Raw genomic sequence first — 13,941 nt, 5'->3', positions numbered from 1 at the left:
CCCGGGGGGCGGGGCCTCGGGGAGACCTGTAGCGGGCAGGCCCCGCCCCTAGGGGTGGCCCAGCCCTGCCTGCGTTCCCGTCATGCTCCCCGCGGCGGGAGCTTCGGAGCGGCCCCGCCGGCCGGGAACGGCCAAGCTGGGTGGGAACCGTGGCACGGCCCCGCCGGGAACGGCCCGGTCTGGAGCGGCCCCGCCTGGAGCGGCCCCGCCGGCGCGGAGCCCGCGGTCGCTGCCCTTGTCTGTCCCCGGTCTTGGTGCGGGAGCGGGCGGCGTCGCGGCCTGAGCCGGGCGAGGGGCGTCGCTGCGGGTCCTGCAAGCGGAGTGAAACTTGGTGAGACGGCTGCGGTTCCCTCGGGACCCCCGGGGCCTTCTCTGGGCGAGGAGGGACAGAGGGAGGGAGTCAGTCCACTTGGCCGCAAAATGACTGGATGGTTCTTCAGAGAACTTTCTCCTTCGAGGCCTTATAATTTTAACAAAAAATAAATTGCAGCTATTAACAAGCAGTACGCCCGAGAGAAGGCTCTTTAATTTTAGAGCTCAAAGCACAGTTACTTTCCAGTCTGCTCAGTATATTTGTGGCTTCTTCAATACAATCACATGAATTGTGAGTGTGTGGCTTGGTTTTTATCAGTTTATATTACACTGTGCAGCTGTTGATAGCCACAGAATGCATACTTTGGTAAAGAAACATTTCTGAAATGTTTCTGTTAGTTAAATCTCTCAGCACAAGTTTGTTTAACTTCATTGTTAATCTATGAGATCAAAGCACATACTGGCCTCATTCTCAAACATTTCTGTATTATCGCTTTGCAATGTAAAAGTTATTCTTAAGGCTCAGTTCAGCTCGTCCCAAAACAATTTAATTTTTTTTCTTATTTGTTTTTTGTAGATGGAAAATGTCCAGAAAGTTTAAAATTTGCACAAAGAAATAAGCCTGACAGAAACAGGGACACATTATTTTCTTATAGAGGAATATACACAAAGATAAATCAAGATGCTTCTGAGTGAGCAAGATCAATTCTTGTCCTACAATGGTGAAGTCCTTGTATTTCAATTGTCAAAACCAAAGCAAGCAGAGGAAGCAGGTGATAAAACGGTGAATTTGTGTGTCAGAAGGATGGCTTTCAATAGAGACACTAAGCTGTTTGTTCAGAAGTCTTCTGGAGCATTCAGCATGGGAGCCAGTCACTCAAAAATTGAAATGATTTGTTGTAGCTGCACAACAGATTCCAGAACAGGGATTATTCTTCCCTGCATTTTGATGAAGAAGAAAAAACGAAACAGTGTCAAATACTTTTTGTTGTTGCTTCACAGTTCAAACGAATTTGAGCCGTCCTTTTATTTTAAATTGGATTATGAGCTGAAAGAAGACATCAGGTTGTTTGCTGGCCCATCACTGTTGTGGAGACATGCCAACAAGCTCTTCTACATCTCTTCCAATACCTGCGTGGTTCAAAGTGCTCCTGTTCATCTTTCTTGTGTGGTGTGGACAGGTGAAATTGTAGGTGAAGGCACTGTTGTCTTAGGGATAAGAACTGCTTGCCTGCCAGAGGCTGGAGACCCAGATGGGTTTTCTGTTTCAGACAGAGCTGTCTGGGGCAGTGAGTTCTTCGGATACGCAATCCAATCACAGAAGTTTCTGAGTGGCGCGTGCTTCATGCCTCATGCCTACAGCAGAGTGGTGTCTTCTGTCCACGTCTGCAGGAGTGAGAGATGGAGAAAACAGCTCCGACTATCACTTGTTGCCGTAACCCACAAGAACCAGCTTATTTGGTTCCAAAATGGTGCCCCTAAAGGTGTTTGTGAGCTTCCCTACCAAAAGCCATGTTCAGTAAAAACGGCTCTAACCAGCAGCAGGGATTTGCTGTTTGCTGTGTCTTTTGCCTCTGGAAATAGCTGTGTCGTACGGAGGAGAGACAGCTTACAGGTACTGCTGGCTTTAAACAGCTTCCTTTTACTGTGGTCTTTTTTGTATATATTGTCTTACTGAAAGTCCTGCAACTAAAACCTGCATGTTTAAGTTCTTTAGATTTCTTATTTGTTTATTATTGTTGCTGCTGGTAAAATAACCTGTCTAAAGTATGGCATTGTTTTGCTTTCATTGCTTGCTTATATATCGAAAAATGAAGCCAGTATTCTCTCATTTAGTAATACATTTATGAATCTGACCAAAGCTTCTGTTGCTAATTTAAAACTGCAATAGTGTGAAGACTTGAAGTTGTAAGGCAGTCATGAGTGTACCTGGATGATTTGTGTTAGAAGTAACCTCATATCATTGCAAAGTATAAACTGCTCATTGGAACATCAAAGCTTTTTGAGCTTTAATTCCTAATAACAAAAAGTTATTCCTAGAAAGTGTTGTTTTATGAAAATGACAGGAAAAGGCCTTGCTATTGTTTCTTAAAATTAGGAGAGACAAAGTTTCTGCTACGGTTTTGTAGTAGTCTGACAGGAAGACTTTTATAAGTCAGGAAATAAAAATTTATTTATTTATTTGCTATTTAGTTGCTGGCACGATTATAAAAATTTGTCTTTAACTTTCAAACATAGTTCAGTCTATACAGTTGTGAAACAAAGATGTTTCTCAATATCAAAGGTACAATGCCTTTAACGGATCTTCAAGGAATACTGCTTCTAAATAAATGTTACAACATTCAGCTGTTTGAATACACTGAAAAGTTGTCATCCTCTCTGCAGCTTGTAATCTGGAAAGTGATCTTTAAAGAGAAATGGCTATTTTTTTTCCAGAGTTACATAGGCTCTAAATGATGGGGTGAGAGTGAGAGCTTGAAACTTCTGAATATTATTATATTTCACACAACTGGATAGACTCTCTCTTAATGGAAAGCAAGCCTCACCAAAATGAGATCTCAAATACAAGATTTATTCTAATAAATGTGTTTTAAAACCTCTTCTACTGTAGGTGGCTTCCAAATGGCAAAAAGTGAAGTGTGTTCTGGTGGATGATTTTATTGGCTCTGGAAGTGAGCAGCTGTTACTGCTTTTTAAGGATGACTCCAATACAGACGTGTTAAGTACATTCAAAATAACAGATCTTGGGGAGGTCAACTATGCAGTAAGTTGAGCTTGCCTTTTCTCAGCTATTCAGTCTGTGCTTACTAAATTAAGAAAACCTCAACAAATCATTAAAGTATTGATGCAAAGTGAAATTGGATGTGTGCTGTGAAATGCCCTGAACTTTGAATACAATATTCCCTGCTGTAATCTTAAATTATCTGAAGACATTATTTTGCTTCTATGATTGTATCAACATTCTGTTGGGAAATTAATGCAGCTGAAGATGCTTAACATACATAATAGTTTTGCCACAATGGTTACCTTTTGGCTAAGAACCCTTAATTTAATTAAGGCCATAGTGCTTGTTAATTATCTTCTCATAATTGGGTATTTCCATTATGTACTATCAAATTCTAATTGCTTTCAGAAAACAGGATTTTGCTTTTAAAAGACATAGTGTTATTCTCCTGGCTTGCTGTATTTTCTCCCAGATTTTTATAATGCTGTGTAATAGCCTGTACATTACTTTCAGCTTTTTAATTCATTCAGAGTTTTGGTTTTGTTTTTTTTCTTTCAGAGTGGTATCAATTATAAACATGATGTTCCTGCTGCAGAAGGATTGCAAGAGAATGGTTTGCTTACTGTCCGAGCCCTTGAAACAAGATTACAGGTTTGTACTCAACAGTTCTGCCTCCATGTTTTCTGTAAATTACTGTTCTGTATCATTGCATTATCTGGAGGGTGAGGCTAATGATACTGTTATTCCTGAAGAAGTGGTTCAGGGAAAAGGTCAACATGGTTAAGTATTTATTCTTGAATCAGTAGTAGTCTGTTTCAGTTCTCTTGGTTGTTATAAGTGCATTTAGGTAATTGTAGTGGTCTAACTTAATTTTAATTAAAAGTTTGAGTTAATGCTGAAGCTGTCTTATCAGAGCTCCTTTGCAGTCATTTTACTCATGTTTAAATACCAGCTTAAAAATTTGGAATGTTTACTTCTTTTGCTCCCCATTACATAGATAACTTTCAGGTCAAGTAATAGCAGGTTTCCAGTGAGTGCATTTGCACAAATTGGTGACTGTGGTTATTTCACCACCTTCTGTTTGTGGTCCTGTTACTAGTGGTTTTATAAGGATAGTTTTGAGATGTATTGTAGATAAAGCTAAAATGTATCCTTCTTTTAACTAGATTAATTTATTAAACAAACTGGAGGAAACTTGGGTGTTTCCCACCCAACATGCTCACCAGTGTGAGTGCTTTTGCAGTGTGTATATTAGCCTCTACCAAATGGGTAATAATTGACAAAGAGGAAGACTATTTAAGAAAAAAAAGCTTTAGGGGAGAACGTGAATTTCATACTGAGTCAATGATGTGAGGCTACTGTTAATTTGCTAAGGGTACTTTAAAGACTAGATAGGAGGTAATTATTCCTTCACTTGAGAATTAGTGAAAACAGAGTAGGGTATTGTGGCAGTTTTATTTCCAGCCTTTAAAAATGAAGCAAATGAATTGATAATGGTTTACCAGTCAATAAATAAAAGGAGGACATATTAGGAAAAGACTGAAAAAGAAAAGACTTTTCTAATTCTAATGACAAACAAGATATCTAAAGTGCATCATCCAAAAGATAAAAGCTGTTTGAGTGGATAAAATGGTTTCTCCCTCCTAGAAGGCCAAGAAAATAGAAGCTGGATTAATTTTGAGGACCTCTTGAGGTCCCTTCCAATCCTCCTTTTTTACAGTTTGCATGTTAGAGGCCTATTGGCCTTAACAGAAGTGCAGTCTTCCTTCCAAATGCATCTTTTTCTGTTTCTGCATTTTTTTCTTTTTTTGACAGTCCTATTTTAAAACTGACTTTGCTGCTGCATTCTTGCCCTACTCATTACATTACTTTCCTCTTCTACAAAGCAGAAATTAGTTTCTGTCTCTTATTGGCTGCTCCTTCCATGAATCTAATGAGCTTGTCCACCCTGCCATTGACAGCTGTACATTCTATGTTCCATAACTTTGGTCTTTCAGTACACCAACTGGCTTCCAGCTGTACAGCTCTGTGAATCTGTGTCAGGATGAAATGAATTCTCTGCTTTGCACTTGCTACTGGTTCTGCTGGAAACAAGCCACTGGCTGTCTATTTTATCTATTGTGTGCTGATATAGTTCTTACAGACACAGAATCCTTCCCAAGACCTAATATTTCTGTGCTTTTAGATCTTTTTAATCTCCAATTTTCAAAGCCACGTGCTAGCCATAAACATTGTAAGCAGTTGGAAATTTACTGCGTTTTAATGCTGTAAATTTTTGAAGTTGTCAAGCTGATGAATTTGGAAGTAGGTGCAGATATTTCTTTTTAACCTCACTGTTGCTACCTTGTTGAAATCCCCATTGTTCTGTATTATATTTGCTGAACAATGAAGTACTCTTGCTGGCTTTTATAATCTGATATATAATTGAATTTCAAGGATGCTTGTTTTGAAGCAATACTGCATGGGCTCTGCTTAGCTTGGGAATTTTCAAAGGTTATTTAGTCTTGAAGTGGTGCCTCTTGATATTTATCATCAAAATTCAGGTATTCTAGAATTTGCAATCAAATCAAGTTTTCACAGTCTCCATGGAATCTTGTGTTTTAGAGCAAGATAAAATAGCAGATGCAGCCCTTTTGCATCCTTGTTGCTTAACCCTTGTTTCACATCTGCACAGCTGTTTTCTTAACCACATGAGAACTTTGGCAGGAATGAATTATGGTCCACTGGATAAGTAAGTTGTGTTTAAGTTATACGTAGTAATATATATAAACCGCATTTTGCAGGCAGTGAAATTGAAAAATAGATCAGCTTGAGCAATTTTGAATTGTTCTATGTTTATTTCGTATACACTATTTTGGGCCTGAATCCAGCCTTTTCTCCTTTGAAGTTTTGTTTTTTACTTTTGTTTTTGTCTTCTGAAGACATTCTTTGGCAGAGTACTGCAGTTCCATTGCAACAGCTGAGGTTATAGGTTTTCTTGTGGTTTTAGTTGATTGTTTTGGCAGAAAAAAAGAAGTGTCTTTATGTCCACTGGCCTGTTCTTCCCCCCATTACCTGACAGTTTTGTAAGGACTGTTAATTCTGAATTTACTCACAGCTCTATTGTCTTTGGCTCTGGACTGCCTTGTTTTTATGTTCATGTTTATTTTCTCTTCTAAGGTGATCTAGTTTTATTTTCTTAGTTTTACAGCACAAAACTTGTAACTCCTGCTGATGCTTGTAGTGCAGTACATCTTGGCACACAGCAGAAAGGATGTGCCTGTCACTTGTGACAGAGGGGGACACAACTCAGTCTTGGGTTTGCTATGTGGTGGAATTCAGGTCTTTTTCTTGTGCTGCTTTAGGAGGAAAAAGGGCTTGCAAAAGCCAGATTGGTCAGCAAGCATACAGCAATGAATATTTGGCCATTTTGACTGCTTCCTCATCTGTGCTTCCCCATTCGCTTTCTGGTTCTCAGTTGCTTATTCAGGAGTTGGCTCCAGTGGGAGTAAATGATGGCTTAGTGTTCTGATGACCTAAATTAGGAAGGTATTGTAGACTCATCTTCATTCTTAACTCTTCATTTTCATCTCTTGAGTCAAGTCTGGCCCTGGATTATTGCTTGGAATCTGATGCTTAGAATCTCAGTTGAATTGGTGATAATTTTTTTGCAAAACTTTTCATGAGAGTGCTGTTGGTCTAAATGTCCTTTGCCATTGCAGCTTGAGCAGAGGAGATCACTTTACTTACAAGAACTGTTTTTTTATTCAGGCTTATAATGGATTTATATGTGTTGTGTTTGGGGGGGCTTTCTAAGGGGATGGGGAAGAGGGAGTTTTGGTTTTGCATTCCAGAGTTGAGCTCTCTCCTTGCGAGCATTGGACTTGTCAGGATGTTCCTTTCCATTTAATAGCTTTGAGGAGCTTTCTTAAAACCTGAGAAACTGGCATGATTTTTTTTCTTTATTGCTTGGTTTGTGGCTTTTTTTTTGGTTGATGTGCCTTGATTGGTTTTTCATTGTGCTTTGTTTAACAGAGACACAGCCAACATGTGTGTCTGCTTATATATCTGTCAACTCTTCAGCATATTTACTTGACCAATAATCAATACAAATCTTGAGAAGAAGATGAAACTATCCATGAAAAAGTGAAGCAGGATTAATAATGAAAGATATCACTCAGAAATATATATACAGAAATATATCTGAATATCTATGTAATTTGATTAAGTTTACCTTAATATTTATCTTTAACTCTAGGTTTAATATTGAAAGACCAAGATTCTGAGATTCATATTTTAACAAGAGAGTAGCATGACTTGAACATTTTTTAGAAATGCTATTTATGATTCTTGCATAAAAATGAAAAGCTGAAAAGATATTTTGATAGCTTTAATATCTTTTCTTATGTGCAGTAGTCTAATGATTAACTTTTACAGGCTGGTTGTACATCTGTTCGAGAGCTGCAGCAGCATTTAGGACTCCAAAGGAGGGTTATTCTTGAGTCTTGCAGAGCATTAATAGATCTTGTTGAAGAAAGAACCCATATTCTTCCAAACTCAAAAGAGGTAAAATGCAGGAGATGGGCCAGATCACTGCTGAATTCTGCCAAGCCATTTGTGGAGGGTGCTGTCATCAACCACTTACCCCTTTTGCCTGTAGGGGTTGCCACTATCAAAACTCATTAATCTGCTATTTAAGTCTGGTTAATTTTCTTAACTTGCCAATATATGTATTTAGGAGTAAATTTAGTTGCTTCTACTTGAAATTGATGTGCACAAAACCTCCTGACAACTGAGTGGTATGGAGGAGTAACCTCTTACAGAGTTAGTGACAAACATGAGGGGAGTGTACTTATCTAATTGCCACAGTTGCCTGGATATTGAAAATCTGTAATCTCACATGTTACAAAAAGCTAGTTGTCATAGAACTGTGTGAGCAAAATTGATTTTATAATGGGAGCAGAGTGAACTGTGGGCTGAGAAGGTGATGGAGGTTAGGAAAATCTTATTTTAATACATTGCTGAAAAGAAACCTAATTTAATTGAAACGTTGTTGATCTCTTTCAGTTACTGCCGTGCCATCTTTCAAGTTTTCTGGGTTTGCACAACAAAGTATTGAGCTATTAAATGCAATAATATAAATTCTAGCACCTTAAATCTTTGGACAATTAATTGTATGACAGGTCAAGATTTTGACATATGATGTTTACAAGGAGAGAATAAGTTGTAGTCTACATGATGATATCTGTTTTAAGAAAATTTAATTCTATTTATTGTAGAGAATAAACTAGTTTATATATTTTATGTATCTTAAAAGCTCTTCCAGCAGTCACTTGTGGTAAAACACAAAGTAATGCAGTATAAAAAGACCTAAAATCTCTGCTTAATTTATCTAAAAATCCACATTTTTCTGTAAGGAAGGCCTTGTCTCTCTCTGGGATGATGTAGAAAATCCTCCTGATTCTCTTAGTAAAGAGACATCATCGGCGTCTGAAGTCCCAGAGCACTTCACAGGGGAATTGTGGCAGCGTGTTGTGGGTGACAGCCTGGTAGTTGGAGTAAAACTAACTGAAGCATTTTATTTGTGAGTATATACACTTATCCAATAATTTCCTTGGTAGTTTTATAGAAAATGAATATGTGGGTTAAGTTCGGCAATAAATTTGAACTTTCTCATTTTGAACATGTGCATATAAAGTGTTTCAAATGTCAGTATTTTTGCTACTGGTTGCTTGCTCTTTAGCACTTTGCAGAAAAATACATTATACAGCCAGAAATCAGTTGTGTCAGTATAATTGCAACATTACTGGAGACTTTTTACAAACGAGTCTTCTTTGACAAAAATTATGGCTCTTTGTAGTCCATGTTGACATAGCAATGCTGACATCAGTATGTGTTGTAAATAAAGGTCTGTCTTAGTTTAGTTCCTGATGCTTTACTGTTAGCTACTTTCCATTCTTAATTGATTTGTTTCAAGAAGCACAAAAGAAAATATGTTCTCTTACCAACTAATTAATACTTAGCTTTTGAACTCTTTTTTTTTAGTCAAGTACTTAATCAAAATGCTTGCACAGCTTGTATTTTGTGTAAATCATGTGGAACAATCAACCATACAGTACTTACACCTTCAAAATAATTTGGTTGGTTTTTTTAATTATCTTTAAAATTATTTATTTATTCTATTTATTTTAATTACTCAGTTCTAGTTGTAAATACTACTTATGTCATTTTCCCTTACAGTGAGGGAACTAAGTTGAAACAGTGTGAAAAAAAGTGGATTACGTAAAATACAAAATTACAACACGAATTGTGTAACATAAACTTTGGTGGAGTCAGAACTTCTCTTTTGACCCATGTTCCCACAGGCAGTGTAGCTGAGGCTGTGTTAGGCTGAGCTCAAAGTCTACTGATGCCACTGAAAATGATTCAGGTGGCTGTGAGGGAGCTGACCTGTTAGGCCCTCTGGCCATTCTGCTGGAGCTGTGGCTGTATTCTTTCTCAACTGCCAGATTGCTGTAACTTTACAAGGAAGTTAACCTCATCCTCTTGACAGCCTCTCTTAAGAGGCACTGAGGCAAAAGATTGGTTTTTGCCTTTGTCGTGTTTGTTCTTTTAGCTTTCATGATGATGCCTTTGCCTTTTTTTTTAGGTTAAATACTTAATTCCTTTATAACTTCATAAATCTTCAGCAGATTTTAAAAACCAGCAGGAGTCTAGCCTTCTCCCCCATTTTTACAGTTGAGGAAAGATCTGTGGACAAGCTATTTGTCCAAGATTACCTGACAGGCCAGCAGCAGAACCTGGGTCTTGTGAGCTCCAGTTCAGTACTGTGTACAGCAGCCTGTGTTTGTGGGGAAAAGGACTTGCTTTATCTCCAACCCAAACGCTGTAATTCTTTATTGATTATTTTTGTGCTTCCTACTAATGCAAGATTGCAGTGATATCATGGATTGATTTATGAGGTGGGCGATACTTCTCTGTAAAGAAAATTAGACATTCATAAGACTTTCAAATGTCAGTGACATCTTGAGATTGAATTGATTGACAGAATAATATATTCATCGAGAGAGGATCTGGAACAGTAATATTAGGATTTCACTGAAAGAGCCCTGTGTTGAATAAATAAAGTACTTCATACATTTCAGGAAATTGCTGCATGTTCAAGGTAATAGTATCTTAAACCTTATATTTTACTCTACATTCAATTTTGTTTGAATATCTATAAAAATGTAGAGTATCAGAAGAGCTTCTAGTCCCCAAAAGGGCAGAATTTTCTGCAGTCTTTTATTAAAAAGAAAGTAAAATCTTTAAAAAATAATCCATAAATGTCAGAGTATTTTTATAGGTTACGTGGACTTTTCAGCTTTTTCTGTCTGAATTAAACATCCAGATTCTTTTGGTTGAAATGAGGCATCTGACCTAGAAGTTCTTCAAAAATTCAGTCCACATTTTGAAAAATCTTTATACTTGGTTTATATGAGACAGTCATGTGAAGGACTTAGCCTCTTTGCAAAGTCTATGACTTAAACTTGAATAGTATTGGAATTTCTGTCTTAAATGTCTGCATATGTCTGCAGAGTTGTGGTTATTTGTCAGAAGGCAAAAATGTGAACTGGAAGAACAGTCATATTGTATGGATTTTCACAGGTCACTGAGTGATGTCAGTTTATCTCTAGTGATGGATCAAGACTTCTCTTCGATTTCTCCAATTATCAAGTGTCAAAGTAAAATCATTAAGCTGAACAAAGCCTTCTCAGCATTGGCAGTCTCCTCAAGTCAAATTGAACCTCCTCCAAAAAAGATGAAATTGGACTTGCATAGCAAGAATGATCTGAAAAAAGAATTTCCTAAGAGGTCTTCAAGGATTCAGCTGGATGGAGCAAAGACAGTCACTGCTGTCACCAGCCTTTCACCACTACTGGCATTTCATCGTGTGTGCTGTGTAGTTCTTCTGCATGCCAGGAAGCAAAATGATCAGAATGATGGTTTACAGCAGAGCAAAAAGATTACTGTACTCTGTGGGAAAATTTTGTTAAGTCTGGAAGATATTTCAAATGGCAGATATTCAGTAAAGATGCTAAGGGATAATAGTTACTGTACAGGTAAATGGATTTATATACTTCAGATTTATAAATATATATATTTGATTCTTCTGTTTATTCTAGGTGGTGCCAAGCTAAGTTTCTCTCTGAACACAAGCTGCACAGACTTTTTGGGAATTAAAGCTGGGTGAAAGAGGAGATGGATCATTTTTCAAAATGGAAAAAATGTTTAGTGAGTTGCTGTAAGGTTTTGCTAGCATTGGTGATGAAGGGTATCTGGAAAGGATCATTTTGAAGATACGTTTGAGTACAGAATGCTGAAGCCTATGTTTTTTCCATAAATAAGATACTGTAATTATATACAGAAGTTTTTTTCTGACATACTACTACCTCTTAAATAATACCAAAGTAATTGAAACTCTTCCTCATCTACACATAGATTAAGGTAATTTATTCAATTTCTATATTTCTTTCAATATTCTTGATTGAATTGATTTTGAACTGGGCTTTTACTCAGGTAATGAAATATCCTTTTTATTGTTTGTAATGAATTTTAATTTTTCTTCCTTTAATGCTGTGTCACTGCTAAAGCCAACATGTCATCTTACTATCCCAGGCTATTAATAGTCTTCTTTTGGCAAGGTGATGTTTATCTTAAGAGCTTTCATTATACTGGCGATGCTCCATTAATCAACTGTTTTTCTTGACAGAAGCAGGGATAAAAATTTAGTTGAGAAGCAAATTCCCAAAGAATGCCTGAAGTCAGGTGCAAATCCTTCCCAAAAAACATGGGAATATGAGCCAAAAATCAAAGTTCATCTAATGCATGCAGCATGATCAAAATATTTAGTTCAAATACCTTTTTGTACTGTATTTTCTTGCAGGTTCCATGGAAGATATACTTGCTGTCCTTGCAGTGTCTGTCAGATTCTCCTTTCAGATTGTGTCTTGTGACTGCACATTGACTCCAGTGAGTTCATGGTTACTGGGAGAAATGGAGTGCACACCATTTAAGGAATGCCAGGACAACATATTCTGTCATAAAGCTGGAAATGTCCATGGTACAATTTTTAATTGGGCCCTGAAAAATCCATTTGAAGGAGTTCTAACAATATTTTGCAGGTAAAATCACTTGAAAAGCATAGCTTATATTCATCTTCCATACACTTTTTTTATCTTTGCACTGTTTCTTCCTGGTACCATAAACAGCAGCCGAAATCATAACCAATAGGCTGCCAATATGATGATATGATAACAATCACCAATAACACACCTGTTTTCAGGTCAGAATTATGGCAGAACCTGAACTGAGTTGTTTAATTTTGTCTAGGCTGCAACATTGAATTACAAATAAATCTAGTCTCCATTAATACTTGCTTGGTACTATTCCTTCTTTTCACTTTGCTGCATCATAATTTTATATTATTTTTTTCTTACATTATTCTTAGTATAATGTATAATTTTAAATTTTTTTCCTCAAAGTGTTTTAATTTTTAAAAAACCTTAAATATTAAATATTTATGTTTTAATATTAAAACAAAAAACAACCAAACTACAAACCTCAAGTTACGTTAAATTTAAATTTCTCGCTCGGTAATTTTTCGTTTAGTATTGCAATATAAATTTTTGTACATGTTTCTGCTGTGGTTATTTCCTATCTACCATGATTATGAAAAGGAAAGAATCTGAAGAGTCTGACTGGTGTCCTTTCTTATGCAGATTCTTGGACAAATATTTCCTAAGCCAGGTTAGGCAACTTAGTAAAGCTGCCATAATTTATGACTTAGCTGGTTAAGGCTTGTAACATAAAAAGTATTTCTGGGGTATTGCCAAATGGCGCTGTTTTGAAGAGTTCAAGCTAAAACATAAAATATAAAAGGTGTAACTGGTAAAAGTATTTTGTAGTGAGGTTCAGTCATTTCCTCAAATTAGGAGTTGATTTCCTCTATGTAAGAGGAAAGACTGAAATGTTTAAGCAATCAATCCGTAAAATTTTAAGTCTCAAGACTTTTTGTTCCTTTTGAAAAGTGATTTTACTTGTTACTATTCACTTTTGATCCCATTTTGTTAACAGTTACTGAGCCCCATGTTTGTGGTCTGTGTTTGTATTTTCTGTATGTTTTATTCCTGTGTTTGGATTGATCTGTTATCTGGCTAGGATATTTCTGTGATGGGAGAAGCTACAGAGTATACTTTTTTGACACCATCATAATTTTGTTTTACAGAAATCTGACTGTCTTGTTCCAGTGCCTTCACTGCCTTACTAGAGTTCTCCCTCCAAGCTGCAGTGTAAAACTCGTGAGATCTGGAAGCAAAGCAGTGCTTACTGAAAAGTTAGCACTGGCTCTGGAAAAGGAAATGCTCACCTTGAAGAATTCTCTTTTCTTAAAAGAAACTAAAGCTGGAAACTGCTTGATATGGGGGAATGAGCCTGGCAAGAAAATCAGTAATGCTTCTCTGGCTTCTTTACTGGACACTGAGGAAGGAGTCCTGAAATTCAGAAAGAAGCTTCAGAAAGAGAGGGAAGAGAGTGTGCAAAGTATGAACCAAACACTGAATGGTGCCCTGTACCAGAAAACTGCTTTGAAAATAGCAGAAGCTCAACTCAGTTCAGATATGATTGTGTGGAGACTGGCCAAGTCCTAGAAACTATTGACTAAATTTATTTTGAAAAAAAATTTATTAAAGTTATACCATTAAATAATATTTCTATTTTCATGGGTACTTATACTGCTTTGTATTCTATAGCATTTCTGTGTTGTTTCTACAGATAAATACTGGTATTTTAATTGATTATTATTGGAAGAATTTAATATTAAAGATTGAGTCATTATTTTATTACAGATTCTGAAAATATATTTTTAAGGTATTTTCTAATAATTC

General features: G+C 36.9%; 1 protein-coding gene across 1 annotated transcript; it reads left to right on the top strand.

Annotated features, from left to right (window-relative positions):
- The first annotated feature begins 224 nt into the window (after positions 1–224).
- Positions 225–13,810, top strand: FANCB (FA complementation group B). Its single transcript, XM_041472381.1, has 9 exons — positions 225–331; positions 890–1,927; positions 2,924–3,076; positions 3,596–3,688; positions 7,454–7,582; positions 8,434–8,600; positions 10,664–11,118; positions 11,943–12,180; positions 13,284–13,810. The coding sequence occupies exons 2-9, from the start codon at positions 995–997 to the stop codon at positions 13,702–13,704; spliced, it is 2,589 nt and encodes an 862-aa protein (XP_041328315.1). The 5' UTR covers positions 225–331; positions 890–994; the 3' UTR covers positions 13,705–13,810.
- The last annotated feature ends 131 nt before the right edge of the window (positions 13,811–13,941 follow it).

This window comes from Pyrgilauda ruficollis, unplaced genomic scaffold (assembly GCF_017590135.1).
Source record: "Pyrgilauda ruficollis isolate IOZ18807 unplaced genomic scaffold, ASM1759013v1 scaffold29, whole genome shotgun sequence".
Lineage (NCBI taxonomy): Eukaryota > Metazoa > Chordata > Aves > Passeriformes > Passeridae > Pyrgilauda > Pyrgilauda ruficollis.
Note: the sequence above shows the minus strand (reverse complement) of the source record. Positions and strands in the feature narration are given on the sequence as shown.

Bases quoted from the DNA above. Each gene is read 5' to 3' on its own strand.
- FANCB (XM_041472381.1), top strand. From the start codon at position 995: ATGCTTCTGAGTGAGCAAGATCAATTCTTGTCCTACAATGGTGAAGTC. The intron at 11,119-11,942 runs GTAAATGGATTT...ATTTTCTTGCAG, and splicing joins GGATAATAGTTACTGTACAG to GTTCCATGGAAGATATACTT. The intron at 12,181-13,283 runs GTAAAATCACTT...TTTGTTTTACAG, and splicing joins GTTCTAACAATATTTTGCAG to AAATCTGACTGTCTTGTTCC.